The 19,032-nt window shown below is 32.3% G+C and overlaps 3 protein-coding genes across 3 annotated transcripts; 2 read left to right on the top strand and 1 right to left on the bottom strand.

The window, feature by feature from the left end:
* Positions 1-2,068: 2,068 nt before the first annotated feature.
* On the top strand, positions 2,069-2,614 carry LOC113715843 (uncharacterized). The gene has a single exon (XM_027240144.2). The coding sequence runs from the start codon at positions 2,069-2,071 to the stop codon at positions 2,612-2,614; it is 546 nt and encodes a 181-aa protein (XP_027095945.2).
* A 4,215-nt stretch (positions 2,615-6,829) lies between these two features.
* LOC113715841 (uncharacterized) lies at positions 6,830-7,411 on the top strand. The gene has a single exon (XM_027240143.1). The coding sequence runs from the start codon at positions 6,830-6,832 to the stop codon at positions 7,409-7,411; it is 582 nt and encodes a 193-aa protein (XP_027095944.1).
* Positions 7,412-7,928: 517 nt separating this feature from the next.
* Positions 7,929-8,849, bottom strand: LOC113715840 (uncharacterized). The gene has a single exon (XM_027240142.2). It carries the CDS (start codon positions 8,847-8,849, stop codon positions 7,929-7,931), a length of 921 nt encoding a protein of 306 aa, XP_027095943.2.
* Positions 8,850-19,032: the final 10,183 nt, after the last annotated feature.

The raw sequence follows: 19,032 nt of genomic DNA, 5'->3' as shown, positions 1-19,032 counted from the left end.
TATAAGGATCCCTTTAGGCCACAAGAGGAACATGAAAAGATACTTGGTCCTGAAGTACCATATCTCAGTGCAATTAGTGCACTTATGTATCTTGCTAATTGTACAAGGCCAGATATATCATTTGCTGTGAATTTATTAGCAAGATTCAGTTCATCGCCTACAAAACAACATTGGAATGGCATTAAACACATTTTTCGCTATCTCCAAGGAATAATTGATCTTGGTTTGTTTTATTCAAATAAATCTAAACCTGAGTTGCTTGGATATGCTGATGCTGGGTATTTGTTTGACCCACATAAAGCACAATCTCAGACTGGCTATTTCTTTACTTGTGGCGGAACAGCCATTTCTTGGCGTTCTACAAAACATTGCTTAACTGCCACTTCATCAAATCATGCTGAAATAATAGCAATTCATGAAGCCAGTCGAGAATGCATTTGGCTAAAATCAATGACCCACTACATCCGAAAAAGTTGTGGGTTATCATTCGAGAAGAAAATTCCTCCAATTATTTTATATGAAAATAATGCAGCTTGTATAACTCAATTAAAAGGAGGATATATTAAGGGAGATATGACGAAACACATTTCACGCAAATTCTTCTTTACTCATGATTTGCAGAAGAATGGTGAGATTGATGTGCTACAAATCCGATCGGATAATAATTTGGCAGATTTGTTTACCAAGGATTTGCCGACTGCTACGTTTGGGAAACTGGTGAAAAATATTGGTATGCGTCGGTTAAAAAATCTCATATAGTGTTTGCTTCAGGGGGAGAATTTATTACACAAGAATAGTGTACTCTTTTTCCTTCACTAAGGTTTTTGTCCCACTGAATTTTTTCCTAGTAAGATTTTAACGAGGCATATTCTTTGTGTAATGGACATCCTTCACTAAGGTTTTTGTCCCACTGAGGCATATTCTTTTTCCTTCACTAAGGTTTTTGTCCCACTGAATTTTTTCCTAGTAAGATTTTAACGAGGCATATTCTTTGTGTAATGGACATCCAAGGGGGAGTGTTATGAAATAATGATAAGATGTGGATGTCCATTGATATTCTCTAGATGTGGCTGTCCGTTAATATTCTCAAGAAGGATTACAAGATGAAAATGTCCGTTTGTATTTTCAAGATGATAGTCACATGTATTCTCCCTAGATTCATTGATACATTGGATGAACTCATTTATGGATGCACTTAATGTACTAAATTCATGTATTTGTATTTAATAGGGTTCATGTACCTTTGATCTTGGATCACCTATATATAGGGGTATATCTTACTTCATTTGTAACCTTGAAAACCTTGAAACTTGGAAGTACTTTGATCAAAAAATATAATATCTCTTCTTCTCACTCTACTATTTCAATCCCTACGTTGGGAGTTTATTTTATTAGTTTCACAACACGTTATCACAACACGTTATGAAATAATGATAAGATGTGGATGTCCATTGATATTCTCTAGATGTGGCTGTCCGCTGATATTCTCAAGAAGGATTACAAGATGAAGATGTCGATTGGTATTCTCAAGATGATAGTCACATGTATTCTCCCTAGATTCATTGGTACATTGGATGAACTCATTTATGGATGTATTTGATGTACTAAATGCATGTATTTGTATTTAATAGGGTTCATGTACCTTTGATCTTGGATCACCTATATATAGGGGTGTATCCTACTTCATTTGTAACCTTGAAACCTGGAAGTATTTTGATCAGTAAATATAATAATTCTATCTCTCTCTTCTTCTGACTCTACTATTCCAATCCCTTCGTTAGTGGTGTATTTTATTAGTTTCACAACACGTTATCAACACGAGTCTCTCCCTTGAGTTAAGGAAAAGTACGAGTCTCTACTTTGAGTGAAGGAAAGGAGCGAAGCAAAAGTGAAGCACGAGACATGTCAAGATTCTGCCCGAACAACTTTTGACTACTTAAAATTTTTTCCTACATATCTATTACATATTCTTATGGCTAATCTCACAAAACAAGAGTTCGTACCTCTTAATATTTCTGAAAAAAATTATTTATCGTGGGTATTGGATATTGAAATTCATCTTGAGGCAATGGGTCTTGGTAATACCATTGTTGATGAGAATGATGCCTCAAACCAAGACCGTGCTAAGGCCATGATTTTTCTTCGTCGTCATTTAGATGAAGGATTAAAAGTAGAATATCTTACTGTCAAAGATCCTCTTGTCCTTTGGCGAGATTTGAAAGAAAGATTCGATCACCTGAAGTTGGTCATTTTTCCAAAAGCCCGATATGATTGGCTCCACTTACGACTACAAGATTTCAAATCTGTCGACGAATATCATTCAGCTATGTTTAGAATTACTTCTCAATTATCATTGTGTGGCGAAAAGGTCACTGATGAAAATATGTTAGAAAAAACATTCTCTATTTTTCATGTCTCTAATATGCTCCTGCAGCAGCAATATAGAGAGAAAGGATTTAAGAAATATTCTGAACTTATTGCATGTCTCCTCTTGGCTGAACAAAATAATGAATTATTGCTGAAAAATCACGAGTCCCGACCAACTGGTGCAAGTTCATTCCCTGAAGCGAATGCGACTCAATTTCAAAATTTTGTTCGAGGTCGTAGACGTTGACGTGGCCATAGAGGTGGCCGTGGAAGAGGCCGTGACCGTGAACGTGATCGTAGTAGATTTATGCCCCGTGAAAATTATCGCCGTAGCAAGCAACAAAATATTTCTCAAGAGAGAGAAAATGACTACTATCCGAAAGAAGGAGAAAAGAAAGTTTATGAAGAAAAATGCTACCAATGTGGTATGGAAGGTCATTGGTCCCGTACCTGTCGTACGGCTGAACATCTTGTTGACCTCTATCAAGCATCATTGAAAAAGAAGGACAAACATGTCGAAACAAATTTTATCGACCAAAAGGATGCTTATGATGATGATGATGCTGACATGACACACCTAGATGTTGCCGATTTCTTTGAACATCCTGAAGATGCAAAATGATCATATATTTAATATTTGTCTAGATATTTGATATGTTGTTAGTTTTGCAAGATTGTCAATTACTTTGGTATGTTGTTTGATATGTTGTTAGCTTTATCAATTTACTTTGCTAATGTCTATTCTCGTATCTTTTATCAATATTTAGTTTCATTTATTTTCTTCCTGAAGAAGAAATGAATGCCAAATATTTGGGATCAAATAATGGTGATGATAACATTTGTCTCATTAGTAGTGCTTTTATGCACAGTATATTGAAAAATAAAAGATATTTTTCTTCTTTGGAGATGAGAGAGACAAATGTTAATACCATCAGTGGTAGTGCAAAATTAATTAAGGGTTCCGGAAGAGTCACTCTATTTTTCCCTGAAGGAACTAAAATTGTCATAAATATTACACTACTCTCTCCCAAGTCTCGAAGAAATTTATTAAAGATATCCGTCACAATGGATATCAAATTGAGATATTCTATGAGATAATAATAGAGATCATGTTTAGAAATCAAATGAGATAAAGGTTAATTATATCTTAATAATCGTTCGAGAGCGTAATGGTTATCGATATAGTTATCTTCATTCTCATTTGCTTTATAATCATCACCTGCAGTAAACCAGAAGTTTATTGATTCCAATAAATATATGATTTGACAAAAGTGAGAATATTTGAATGTCGACAAGTATTTATACATACCCCTTTTATATTATACATAGTTTCAAAAGAAATTTATGTCAGGATGCATCACCCCGAAGAGTGATCTATCGAAAACTTTATTTCTTCTGATGAGCTACGATTCCCGACATTAGGGGGAGGAAATGATCAACCGAAGGGAAATTATCTGAAAATTGGATTTTCTCGATTCTCATATAAAATAACGTGAACTAGAAGTTCAAGAAATTCTTCATTTGAAGAAAGTTATATTTATCGACACCAGAAGAGTTATTAAATCAACTATTCCTGCAGAAAATATTCTTGTTAAAATTGATGTCCCTGAAGGACATGTACAAGTGCTACAAATAAAGGCCGACCTACCTATATAAGGTATAAATTGATTTCAAATATCTCCGGAGATTAAATAAATGTCATGACAAAATTTAACCTCCTGAAGAGGTCGCTCCTGAAGAGCCAGCTCCAGAAGAGCCAACTCCTAAAGAGAATGAAATTATAAAAAAGTTAATTGGAGCCTAATGAAATATAGCACTTAATATTATAGAAGTTGATGAAAATCATGAATCTAGATCGGTTGATGAATGTCGGCATAGTAATAATTGGTCAAAATGAAAAGGCCGATACAATCTGAATTTGATTCACTAGCTAAAAGAAATGTATTTGGACCTGTAGTCCAAACACTTGAAGATGTAAAGTCAGTTGGATATAAATGGGTTTTTGTAAGGAAAAGAAATGAAATAGTGAGATATAAAGCAAAACTTGTAACTCAAGACTTTTCACAAAGGCCTTGATTTGATTATGATGAAACGTATTCACCTGTGGTGGATACGATCACATTTAGATATCTTGTGAGTATTGCAGTACATGAAAAACTTGATATGCGTCTGATGGACGTTGTCACTGCTTATTTGTATAGGAATCTTGACAATAATATTTACATGAGAATCCCTGAAGGATTCAACATACCTGAAGCATGTAAATCAAATCCTAGAGATGTGTATTCTATTAGAATACAAAAGTCTTTATATGGGTTCAAACAATCTGGACGTATGTGGTATAACCGCCTCAATGAATGCTTAACTAAAGAAGGTTATACCAATGACCCAATATGTTCATGTGTTTTAATCAAGAAAAATGAGTCAAATTTTGTAATTATTACAATATATGTTGATGATCTCAATTTGATTGGAACTCCTGAAGAGATCCAAAAGGCTGTCCAATATTTGAAGAAAGAATTTGAGATCAAAAATTTTGAAAAGACAAAATTCTGTATTGGTTTACAAATTGAGCATTTAGAAGGTGAAATTTTTGTTCACCAAACTGCTTATACCCAGAAGGTATTAAAGCGGTTCCGTATGGATAAAGCACATATATTAAGTACCCCAATGGTCATCAGATCATTAGATCCTTATAAGGATCCCTTTAGGCCACAAGAGGAACATGAAAAGATACTTGGTCCTGAAGTACCATATCTCAGTGCAATTGGTGCGCTTATGTATCTTGCTAATTGTACAAGGCCAGATATATAATTTGCTGTGAATTTATTAGCAAGATTTAGTTCCTCGCCTTCAAAACGACATTGGAATGCGTCGGCTAAAAGATCTCATATAATGTTTGCATCAGGGGGAGAATTTATTACACAAGAATAGTGTACTCTTTTTCCTTCACTAGGGTTTTTGTCCCACTGGATTTTTTCCTAGTAAGATTTTAACGAGGCATATTCTTTGTGTCATGGACATCCAAGGAAAAGTGTTATGAAATAATGATAAGGTGTGGATGTCCATTGATATTCTCTAGATGTGACTATCCGTTGATATTCTCAAGAAGGATTACAAGATGAAGATGTCTGTTTGTATTTTCAAGATGATAGTCACATGTATTCTCCCTAGATTCATTGGTACATTGGATGAACTCATTTATGGATGTACTTGATATACTAAATTCATGTATTTGTATTTAATAGGGTTCATGTACCTTTAATCTTGGATCACCTATATATAGGGGTGTATCCTACTTCATTTGTAACCTTGAAAACCTTGGAAATCTTGAAACTTGGAAGTACTTTGATCAGTAGATATAATAACTCTATCTCTCTCTTCTTCTCACTCTACTATTTCAATCCCTACGTTGGGAGTTTATTTTATTAGTTTCACAACAGTGTTATGAAATAATGATAAGATGTGGATGTCCATTGATATTCTCAAGAAGGATTACAAGATGTGGATGTCCGTTTGTATTTTCGAGATGATAGACACATGTATTCTCCCTAGATTCATTGGTACATTGGATGAACTCATTTATGGATGTACTTGATGTACTAAATTCATGTATTTGTATTTAATAGGGTTCATGTACTTTTGATCTTGGATCACCTATATATACGGGTGTATCCTACTTCATTTGTAACTTTGGAAACCTTGAAATCTGGAAGTACTTTGATCAGTAAATATAATAATTCTATCTCTCTCTTTTTCTTGCTCTACTATTCCAATCCCTACTTTTGGGAGTTTTTTTTTTGTTATAAAATAATGATAAGATGTGGATGTCCATTGATATTCTCTAGATGTGGCTGTCCGTTGATATTCTCAAGAAGGATTACAAGATGAAGATGTCCGTTTGTATTTTCAAGATGATAGTCACATGTATTCTCCCTAGATTCATTGGTACATTGGATGAACTCATTTATGGATGTACTTGATGTACTAAATTCATGTATTTGTATTTAATAGGATTCATGTACCTTTGATCTTGAATCACCTATATATAGGGGTGTATTCTACTTCATTTATAACTTTGGAAACCTTGAAACCTGGAAGTACTTTGATCAGTAAATATAATAATTCTATCTCTCTCTTCTTCTCACTCTACTATTTCAATCCCTACGTTTTATTTTAATAGTTTCACAACACGTTATCAGCACGAGTCTCTACCTTGAATTAAGGAAAAGCACGAGTCTCTACTTTGAGTGAAGGAAAGACGCGAAGTAAAAGTGAAGCACGAGACGTGTCAAGGTTCTGCCCGAACAACTTTTGACTACTTATCAAGGTAAAATTCTTTCCTACGAATCTATTGCATAGTCTTATGGCTAATCTCACAAAACAAGAGTTCATACCTCTTGATATTTCTGGAAAAAATTATTTATCGTGGGTTTTGGATGTTGAAATTCATCCTGAGACAATGGGTCTTGGCAATACTATTATTGATGAGAATGATGGCTCAAACCAAGACTGTGCTAAGGCCATGATTTTCCTTCGTCGTCATTTAGATGAAGGATTAAAAGTGGAGTATCTTACAGTCAAAGATCCTCTTGTCCTTTGGCAAGATTTGAAAGAAAGATTCGACCACCTGAAGTTGATCGTTCTTCCAAAAGCCCGATATGATTGGCTTCACTTACAACTACAAGATTTCAAATCTGTCGACGAATATCATTCAGTTATGTTTAGAATTACTTCTCAATTATCATTGTGTGGCGAAAAGGTCACTGATGAAAATATGTTAGAAAAAACATTCTCTATTTTTCATGTCTCTAATATGCTCCTGCAGCAGCAATATAGAGAGAAAGGATTTAAGAAATATTCTGAACTTATTGCATGTCTCCTCTTGGCTGAACAAAATAATGAATTATTGCTGAAAAATCACGAGTCCCGACCAACTGGTGCAAGTCCATTCCCTGAAGCGAATGCGACTCAATTTCAAAATTCTGTTCGAGGTCGTGGACGTGGATGTGGCCATAGAGGTGGCCGTTACGCACTCGAATGATTATTATGATATGATTAACCTTTATTTCACTTGATTTATAAACATGATCTCTATTATTGTCTCATAGAATGTCTCAATTTGATATCTATTTCGACGGATAAATTTTTTCGAGACTTGGGAGAGAATAGTACATTATTTATGACAATTTTAATTCCTTTAGGGAGAAATGGAGTGGCTCTTCCGGAGCTCTCAATTAATTTTGTACTACCACTGATGGTATTAATATTTGTCTCTCCCATCTCCAAAGAAGAAAAATATCTTTTATTTTTTAATATAGTGTGCGTAGAAGCACTATCAATGAGACAAATGATATCATCACCATTATATAGACCCAAATATTTGACATCCATTTCTTCTTTAGGAAGAAAATAAATAAACATTAATAAAAGATGTGAGAATAGACATATGCAAAGTAAATTGATAAAACTAATAACATATCAAACAACATACCAAAGTAATTGACAATCCTGCAAAACTAACAACATATCAAACATCTAGACAAATATTAAATATATGATCATTTTGCATCTTCAGGATGCTCAAAGAAATCGACAACATCCAGGTGTGTCATGTCAACATCATCATCATTATAAGCATCCTTTTGGTCGATAAAATTTGTATCGACATCTTTGTCCTTCTTTTTCAATGATGCTTGATAGAGGTCAACAAGATGTTCAGCCGTACGACAGGTACGGGACCAGTGACCTTCCATACCACATCGGTAGCATTTTTCTTCATAAACTTTCTTTTCTCCTTCTTTCGGATTGTAGTCATTTTCTCTCTCTTGAGAAATATTTTGTTGCTTGCTACGGTGATAATTTTCATGGGGCATAAATCTACTACGATCACGTCCACGGCCACGGCCACATCCACGGCCACCTCTATGGCCACGTCCACGTCCACGACCTCGAACAGAATTTTGAAATTGAGTCGCATTCGCTTCAGGGAATGGACTTGCACCAGTTGATCGGGACTCGTGATTTTTCAGCAATAATTCATTATTTTGTTCAGCCAAGAGGAGACATGCAATAAGTTCAGAATATTTCTTAAATCCTTTCTCTCTATATTGCTGCTGCAGGAGCATATTAGAGACATGAAAAATAGAGAATGTTTTTTCTAACATATTTTCATCAGTGACCTTTTCGCCACACAATGATAATTGAGAAGTAATTCTAAACATAGCTGAATGATATTCGTTGACAGATTTGAAATCTTGTAGTCGTAAGTGAAGCCAATCATATCGGGCTTTTGGAAGAACGATCAACTTCAGGTGGTCGAATCTTTCTTTCAAATCTTGCCAAAGGACAAGAGGATCTTTGACTGTAAGATACTCCATTTTTAATCCTTCATCTAAATGACGACGAAGGAAAATCATGGCCTTAGCACAGTCTTGGTTTGAGGCATCATTCTCATCAACAATAGTATTGCCAAGACCCATTGCCTCAGGATGAATTTCAACATCCAAAACCCACGATAAATAATTTTTTCCAGAAATATCAAGAGGTATGAACTCTTGTTTTGTGAGATTAGTCATAAGACTATGCAATAGATTCGTAGGAAAGAATTTTACCTTGATAAGTAGTCAAAAGTTGTTCGGGCAGAACCTTGATACGTCTCGTGCTTCACTTTTGCTTCGCGCCTTTCCTTCACTCAAAGTAGAGACTCGTGCTTTTCCTTAATTCAAGGTAGAGACTCGTGCTGATAACGTGTTGTAAAACTAATAAAATAAAACGTAGGGATTGAAATAGTAGAGTGAGAAGAAGAGAGAGATAGAATTATTATATTTACTGATCAAAATACTTCTAGGTTTCAAGGTTTCCAAGGTTACAAATGAAGTAGGATACACCCCTATATATAGGTGATCCAAGATCAAAGGTACATGAACCCTATTAAATACAAATACATGAATTTAGTACATCAAGTACATCCATAAATGAGTTCATCCAATGTACCAATGAATCTAGGGAGAATACATGTGACTATTATCTTGAAAATACAAATGGACATTTTCATCTTGTAATTCTTCTTGAGAATATCAACGGACAGTCACATCTAGAGAATATCAATGGACATCTACATCTTATTATTATTTCATAACATTGTAACAATTCACGTAGGTATTAGTTGTTAAATTTTTGATAAATTATCTTTTACCACACTGTAATTTGATACTTTACTACATAAACCCCCTTGGTTTATATTAATTCTCTCATAGTTTGAATTAAAGTGTTACTTTTAATTTTTCAATAGTAAAAAATCAAAGTCAAACTAATAAATTGACAAATTTATCCTTTCATTATTTCTTTTTTTTTCCTCCAAACATAAAAAAGAAGAAATTGAAAAAAATAGATAAAAAAGAATTAGAAAATGCCATTAAAGATTTGGTTTAAAAACCTATAATGATATTTATAGCCAAAAAATATTTGGCATTTTTTGTTTCTTATTTATTAGTTTTATATTTCTCTTCCATCTTTTTGGATTATTATTTATTATTTATTTTCCTTCCATCTCTTCTGTATTTGGAGAAAATTAAAACTTTATAGACCAAAATATAAGTTTTCAAAATCATATATTCTCTTTCGAGAGAGGGAGAGACAGAGATAGAGAGAGAGAAGGAAAAAAGAAAAAAAGTAGTGCAAGGGTACATTTATCAATTTATTAGTTTGATTTTGACTTTTTACTATTAACCATTAGTTTTAATGAATAAATTAACTGTGACACTTTAATCCAAATCATGAGAAAGCTAAGAGAGTGCAAGGGTAAGAAGCTAGTGTTATTAAATTTGAGCTAAACTAGTTGGTTCGACTGAAACCAAGAACCAACAAGGTCACCAGTTTGATTTAACATTAGAACCCGAAAGGTATTTGATTCAGTCAAAACTGATCAAAACTTCAATTGAAGGTGAAAATTGAAAAAATCATGTTTTCTTCAATTTTTTGGTTTTTTTCTTTTTAAAGTTTCTTTTGCAGTAAAATTTTTCCCTTGCTGGATACTGCTTGGTCGTCGCCATCCACCTTTTCCCCCAAACATGTAAGGTAGTTTTGTTTGGTGTTTTGGGGGGGGGGGTGGGCACTTTTCCCCCGAGGTCAAAGAAAACCTTGAACTTTAGGTATATAAATTTAATAATAATTTTGTTTTAAACCTAAAAATTTATATATGTGCCTCTATTGAAAAAAGAAATTATACGTTTTAAGCAGTGGACTTAAAAAAAAAACTTTCTTTACACGTCAATAGTTCATAGTAAGGAAACATATATATTTGCCTTTAGTTAACTTGATAATAACTCTGTAGAAGAATCAAGTAAAAATTACAACCACACTTTTTACAAACCTAATTCTATTAGTACAAATTTAGTCCAATAGTGAGTTTTCCAATACAACATAATTTTGGAACATATTAAAGAAAGTTTAATACCATCTTATTTTATTTAGTGAATACATATAGATCTACTTCTTTTTACTTGATATTTGGCTTATATTATCTAATTGTATTAATAGAACTAAATGAACTTTATTTTATATTTTGTTCCGCTGGAACAATATCTTAACTGCGCCACTACTTTATATTAGCTATAAAACTCATTAAGTATGCCAGATTCAAAGGAAGTTTTTTTTAAATACTATTTTATTTTATTTAGAATTAAAATATATTTATGACGTCATTATTACATCATTAAATTCTTCAGTTTTTGAACCCAACCTTATTGGTTGAACCCATCGACTCACTTGATCTAGATGATGTCCGGTCCGAGTTTCAAACCAGTGGAAGAAACAAGAGAACAGGATAGAAATGAATTACAATATATATCTAATCGAACGCCAGTCTCAAAGTTACATACGTCCTTCAAAAGCCCGAGGACTCAACTTTTGCAGGCCCCAAGACTAGGTGGTCGCTGGAAATATATAGCAGCAGCAGCAACTGAAATCCTCTGAAGTGCTATATTTTGGGCGTTATATTTTTCAAACTGAGGCAGCACAGGATTAATGATATTTGTGCAGTCATTTATAGGCCTTTCGGACTGTTCTTCATCCAAGAACACAGAAGAACTATCATTGATGGCAAGTGCCCGAAATGCATCATTGTACGAAGAAGATACTTCGGTATAACCCTCTTCACAAATTGTAAGAAGGTCTGCAACCTCCTTACTTGCATGAGATTTTGCTTCTTTTACAACACTTAAAGTATTGGTAACGTTTGTCAATACTTGATTGATCGATATTTCAACAAAAGTTCGAGCATCTGTTGATGGACTAGATAGATTTTGTTTTAAGACGTCTATACAGAACAGCGTTTCTGGCATTTGGTCACAAATTTTGATGATCAACTGAAAAGTAGGATTGTCTGGTCTAACACTGAATGATGGTTTTTTCACAAGAGTTAGGAGCAGGATTATGAGCAAGAGATGATTCAGATGAACCTGAAAATGAAAGGAAGCCAATTCTGTTGCATATATTCTCAATGTAAAAAGAGGAAGGAATGAAATCTTTATGAAGTGAATGGTTTTAGTGCCACATAATTATATGCTTTTAGTTTGGACAATGAATGTGAATGCAGTATCCAGTAATTCTGTCGGTGACTTCTTTCGTTGCCAAAGAGGAAAATGCTTGCTTTAGTTTTGCACTCAAACGAATGCACATTAAGATTTACTAAATGCAGTCAAAAGGAATAAAAATCTTCTTATACCATAAGTGAGTATGTTATAGGAGAAAATAATTGGAGAATGTACAAAAGTGCAATGCATAACAAATTACGGATAACACTGTCAAAGAACTGAAAACAGAAGAAAGAAACAAAACTAATATAGGTACTCTTAAGCAAGAGCTATTTCGTATATGGTTTTCTTATTATCACAAAAAATTACAGAAAACACGGCCAAAGAACTGAAAACAGAAAAAATGGACAATGCTATAGTGCCTATAGTTATGATAACAACATTAGGAAACCTACTATTATAGGTTTCATTACCTTTAGTGACAGATCAAGGTTTTTAGCGACTTTTTAAATATTATATTAAAATAATTAATATTGACGTTAGTAAGTTTTTAATTAAAACTAGTAAGTATATGCTTGAAAGAGTAAGTTTTAGTCAAAAATAGAAATTTACACTTTGAGTAATTTAATTTACTTATTATTTGACAAAATTTACTTTTGTTTAAATTAAACTTACTAATATTAAAAGTAAAAAATTTACATATTTAAGTAAAAAAATCACTGGTTTTTGAAACGGTTTTGGGTTATCACGTCTTTCTAAAGTTTCTTGCCTTCTTTTTATTTTCTTCTCATTTCACGATATGATGGAATAGAAATTTTTTTCCTGGCAAAATTTTCTTGTTTAGTCCACACTTTCCCTCTCTCCTTGTTGATCGATCGGTTTTGGATGCTGGCATATGCAGACCCAACAAAAAGGTTGAAATTTTTATTAGGGCTGTGGTGGTGGTATCCGACAAGAGAGCAGATGAAAAATAGCAGCCAAGAGGTTAGACCATCATGTTTTTTGAAAACCGCTTGATTATATTGCTTTAATTTCTTTATCTTTTTGATTTGGTTGTCAATATTTTGTTGAAAAATATGTGGGAAATGACTTAGACACTATATGTGAAACATAGTAGTGAGTCAGCGTTTATGTGAAAAGTGGTTAATTTGGGAATCCATATAAGGTGTTTGGTGCAATGTCAAAAAGAAATTTGTATGATATGATTGATGCCTGTACGGAGTTAGAAAGCACCAAACAACTTGATTAAAACCACAGTTGACGAATTTCAGTTACGCCGGCCAACTTTATCATTTTTTTTTTGGGAAGGGGGGTTGTGGTGTGTAAAATATTAGTATACAATAAATTAGAGTTTGAACTATATTTGTGCCAAACAATGTATTTCAATTGATCACAATTTCAAATCCATTCAACTGAATAATTTATTGAATTCAAATCCACCGACCCCAATAGAGTAATTTATTTGTCAAAAGCAACAAGCATTTTAACTTCTAACTATGTAGTGTTTTCATTAGGCATACAAAAGTTCGATTTTATGCATAATTTAAGAGGACAAATTGACTGCATTAATTTGTTCAGTAATTTCTATTTCTTCAAGACTAAAAGAAAAAATCAGATGATAAAACTATTAAATAAATTATTTAAACCTGTGGATGCATCCTTCAACTATGAACCGAATTTCCACTTTGATTTTTGAATTTCAAAATAGGACACTTTAATTCCTAAAGTATAAATCTGGTCCCACCTTAGTTCCTAAGATATACGATCTGTCTTACTTTAGTCCTTAAAGTACAAAATTTCTTCTACCTAAGTATAAAACTTGTCTCACTTCTGTTAGTCAACGAATTTACTCGAAAGGGGTAAATTTTATATATAGAGTTTAAAGTGTCTTATTTTCAGTTTAGAAATTAAAGTAGGAATCTAAGTATGGTTGAAAAGTACAAAGTGGCATTAGCCGTATGAAACAAAAAGAAATAGGCAAACAATTATATGTACATCAGTACCTCTTTTATTCCTATTGGGCCCTTAGATTCCAATTGTAGGTAAAGACCCTTTTAGTGGAGTGAAAACCACCTCTTCCCTAAGTGAAACTTTTGGGCTTTGTGAAATTAATTGATCCACTCATTGGCTTGATTTTAGAAGGCCAAAAATGTTAGCTATATATATACACTTCATATACTCCTTTATATATTTAATCTTTTTGTTTTTGGATTGTGCTTGGCAATTTTTTGTTCGCAGGTCATTTGGACATGATAGACGAAAATGTACTAAAGTGTGCACAGATGCATATGAAACTCACAATCATGATCACATGGGAGCACCCAATTATGTTGAGAATGTAAATTTGAACCTGATAGGATCATCCTATGGCATATTGCAATCAGATTCACAGCATGGATGCAATAAAGAGTTAATGGATAGTAATTGGTTTCAGATCATTCCTCCTGGCCAGGTAATGTACAGCTTGCTTTTATTTTTGTGTGAAGACATGAAATATAATTGTGCTGTATTTGCATTTGTATAGGCATTAATGTGGGCATGCAATCCTTCATTAATCCATAGTCATGTACGAAACACTAGCTTGTTAGTAGACGAAAATATTCAGGTACATTTTTCCTTCTTCACGCCTAAGTTTTATGTCACTTATTTGCTATGATTATGTGTTGTTGTGGCTTTATTTTTATAACAAATTTTGTGATGGTTTTGTAGTGAATAAACCAGATTTCAGCCAAGACCATTAAGGAATTTTATTCTCGAGAGGGTACAAATTTTTTTGTTCGTCTTTGCTCAAATATTTTAGGATGATTTAAGTCGCTTCGAAGGTAGTTTAATGCATTTTGATTGTAAATCTGAACATAATCTCCTTAGTTTGCAATTTCTTGTGTTTACTTGTTTTATGTTCACAATTTTTCCTTTTGTATTTTATGTATGTCAAGCGATGTTATATGTCTGATTTGATGCGATGTTACAATTTGTACTTGCTTGGATATTTGGCTAATCAAAATTTAGAGGGAAGGGGCTTTTACAAGTCCATGAGGTGTTTGGTACCTTGCATCTTTAATAATACGCTTGCATCTCGTACTATTGATTACAAAAGCATGCTAAATTTGTCGGACAAAACTAAAAGGAGCATTTTGAGCTTACTACCAAGTAGTAGTGCTGTGACTGAAGTCCATGGCAAATTTGTGTACACGTCAAAATTAAGGGACCATAAAATAAAGTGACAACAAGACTTGAAACGTTCTTCTGCCTTATTAAGTACTTGTTATTCAGCTAGAAATAGCAAAGATAAATTAGAATTTTTCCCAACTATGAATACTTTTATTGTTCATCTTCTTTGCAAATGATCTTGTAAAAGAAATCCCCATGGGTTCTCAGGGTGTAGGACCAATTCCATTGCAATGTTCAATCCCGGATTGAAACTGAAAATTCATGACACCATAATAGAATTAGTGAGTTAACCATGCAAGTGAAGATAACAGTTACAATGACATTTAAAATTATTCACCGCAAAAAAATCGTGCAGCAGGTGATTAGGACCAAATAGTGTGTCAAGTGATTCTTCTTTACGTGCAGCAGGTGAGCGACGGGTTTTAGGATCAATTTCTTCATCCATAGGACCGCCTTTATTTTTAATGCTAGAGTGACTAGCACATGAGCAAGAATGGCATTAGAGCTTAAATTAGAGATCTCACGGTATTTTTTCAATGATTGATTTATAGTTAAACTATCCATCAATAGTAAACATAGGTTTGCCAAAACACAGCACCAGAACCCGCAATCCAATAAATGGGATAGGACAATTACTCATTTACAGATTACCATTTTCAAAAGATTCCATACTACAAATGAATAGTCACTCAAGGAAAAGTAATCACAATAATATTATCAGCAAATTAAGGAAACATGCGGATACGACAACAATTATTAAACTCTTTATGGGGTGCGTTACCATATTAAATTCTAAGTCAATCAATATTAAACTCCAATTGCATAGCACGTGCGTTACCATGAATGACATCAATTATACTACAAGTCTAACCTCAGTTTTCCATTAGAAAAAAAACATTCTATCTTTAAAGGAGTTTGTTTGCTTCACCTTGCTTCCATTCCAAAGAAATAGAACGGAAATAACTTTTAGCAAAGCTAACAATAAATATTCACTAAATATGGTGAATATAAAAAAAAAACACCTATAATAGAGCATACCTATGAGAGGGAATAAAATATAAAAAGATCTTACAAGCATAAAATCCCACAGCTTAATTTACTTACATCATTTATTTGTTGCTCATCCGTAATTCACAAATTGTCAACCCAAATAAGTAGTTATTAGTAAAATATAGCTTTACCAGGCGAAGAGATATTTTCCAGGTATCAACTAGTGAGTTTCATGGATATTGAAAATCACATTCAAGATTAAACAAAAAGACTGAAGTTCATGTTTTACTGTTGAGTAATAAGAGAAATGTAAGAAAATGTGAGAAAAAAAGTCGTGCCCTAGTTCATCGACCTTTCCCACTTAAACGAAAACTCATGGCTAATAAAAGTCACCTTGTCACTTATCTCTGGAATTCTCAACCGTTTCAAATTTTAACAAAGAATTCTATCACAACCACAACACTTTTGAATTCAAAACCACAAAAAAGCCTATCCTTTTTTTTTTTTTTTGAAATTTTGCGTTAAAATTAACAAAAGTCCTACTTATGTGCACCTTTCCCGTAACATTATTTATTGTTGCAATTTCCTATTTTAGTTATCCATTTGACACTAGTATGGGCATAGATACCGATTAAGCAACTTGTTTAAGGAGTAAAATTTTTTTATTATAAAATTAATTTGAATTGAATTAATAATTTGAAATTTTAAAAAAAAGTGTAATTTTTTTGTCATTTTTCAAAAAATTTTAAAAAACCATATTTTAGCAATTGTTGTCATTGACACTTAATTGTCTAGACGAACTTTTATCTGCATAAAATTAGTGTCATTAAGAATAATTGAAGTTCTGATAGCAATACTCTATTCAAATGTAAATATTCAACCTAAGTAACAAAATAAATGATAACTAAACAAACGAAATATGAGCTCAATTGATCGTGTTCAAACTACATATTCTGTTAATGGTTAGTATATATTAAATTGTATATTCCATTTGTAGAAAAATAATATGCATTTTATATCTACCAACGAATAAGTTACCGATGTTTTAAACAAATCAAACCTAAACTCATGGTGTGATATTTATATAGTTGCTCACATTTATACTTATGCCATCGTCCTTTCTTCCCATTTGCTTTTTAATAGTGCAAATTTCTTTTGATTATATTAGTAAAAAAATAACATATTTTACAAATTATTCCAATTTATTTAGAAAATGTTACTAATTTCATTAGAAATTATGTAATGTAATCATGGTTTATTAATTATTTACTAAAATAAATACTGCATACAAAAGGAAAAGATATTTCATTTTGTTTTACTTTGATTAGAAAAACTTGTGGTAGTAATAACGAAATAGTGACAGGGGTGCAAATTTCGAATCAACAATCAAGGTATACTTAAGGGTAAAAAACAAAAAAACCCCTTGTGGTAAGCCTAATACACAGAAAAGCCCCTTATGGTTTCAAAATATATAACACGGCACCTCATGCTTTGAACTAAATTGTAAAGGTGACGGAATCTGTTAAATTTAACGAAAATGACTTATTGGAACCTAAAAAAAATTTTTTATACCTAATTTTTATCAAATATACCTATTCTACCCCTTAACCTTCAATTCTCTCTATTTAGAAAATAAAACAAATGATTTTTTTGAGTTGTCTTTTGCTTTATTGTATTAAGGCATTTTGGTCATTTTGTTCATTTCCGTTAAGTTTAACGGATTCCGTCACCTTTACAATTTAGTTCAAAGCATGAGGGGTCGTGTTGTATATTTTGAAACCATGGATAGCTTTTCTGTGTATTAGGTTTATCACAGGGGGTTTTTTTATTTTTTACCCTATACTTAATTACGGTAATTTTTTAGTTGATCAGACTAATATATGCCATAAAGTAGTAAGATTTAATCATTAATAAATTGATAATTTTAGCAGTTTATATACCATTCACCTTTAAAATTTATGATTATTATAAAATGACATTTTATAATAATTTACATACTATTTGCCAATTAAAAATAAGTTTGATAAAAAGAAGTGCATATAAATCCATATTGTAAATGATATAAAATATATTTGAAACACATGAAAGTTAATATATGGGTAAATTTACTATAATTTTCAAAGATTATGCTACAGTAGTACAACTTTAACTTTTATACTTGTGGCCTAGAAAATAAATTTATTAAAACACATAACATTTATAAATGATACATACATTTATTAAAATGCTTAAAACACATAACATTTATGAATGATGCATACAATCAAGTATTATACATTTACGTTACCAGCAATTACTAACTATAATATTAAGTTTCAATCATTAATAAAAAAATCTTAGCATTATTTTAAATAAACTTCCTAATACTTGTTTCATATAAGTTTCTTTAAGTAAAATAGTACATTTATGCCACAAACTAGTAACTTTTGACATTAACTAAATTTACTATTCTATCAATAAGATTTACTATTAATCTATAAAAACTTACTATTACTTGAACTAAACTTACTCTCCAAAAAATATGTTTCGAATATAAAGTAGTAATTAATTTTTTTTTGAAAAGTAACTTTCAATTTTTTTTTGATTTGCTTTTTGAGACATAAAAGTTACTAATTTATGGGGTTAACTTACTATTTTTAATGCGAAATTTACTAGCCAAACTTTTAGGCATTGTCTTGTTTAGATGACCGGTCCAACAGATAATCAAATGGTCGTTAAAAGTGTTTTTGCCTATCATATTAGATAAAAACAGTTTCGTTACCATAACGATCGTTACTTCAGACTTTTCCGAGAAAAAATAAACAGAACTTAAAAATGTACTCTTAAGCAAGAGCTATTTCGTATACAATTTTTTTTATTATTATGGTACACGACAAAGGAAGGTGGATCAATTGTTAATACTTTGAAATTACCAACTACCTCTTCTTATTTTCACTTATTTGGGATTTCTGAACTAAAGATATTCTGT

Source organism: Coffea arabica, chromosome 11c (genome assembly GCF_036785885.1).
Source record: "Coffea arabica cultivar ET-39 chromosome 11c, Coffea Arabica ET-39 HiFi, whole genome shotgun sequence".
Taxonomy (NCBI): domain Eukaryota; kingdom Viridiplantae; phylum Streptophyta; class Magnoliopsida; order Gentianales; family Rubiaceae; genus Coffea; species Coffea arabica.
The sequence above is the reverse complement of the archived record's forward strand: the minus strand, read 5'-3'. Positions and strand labels throughout refer to the sequence as shown.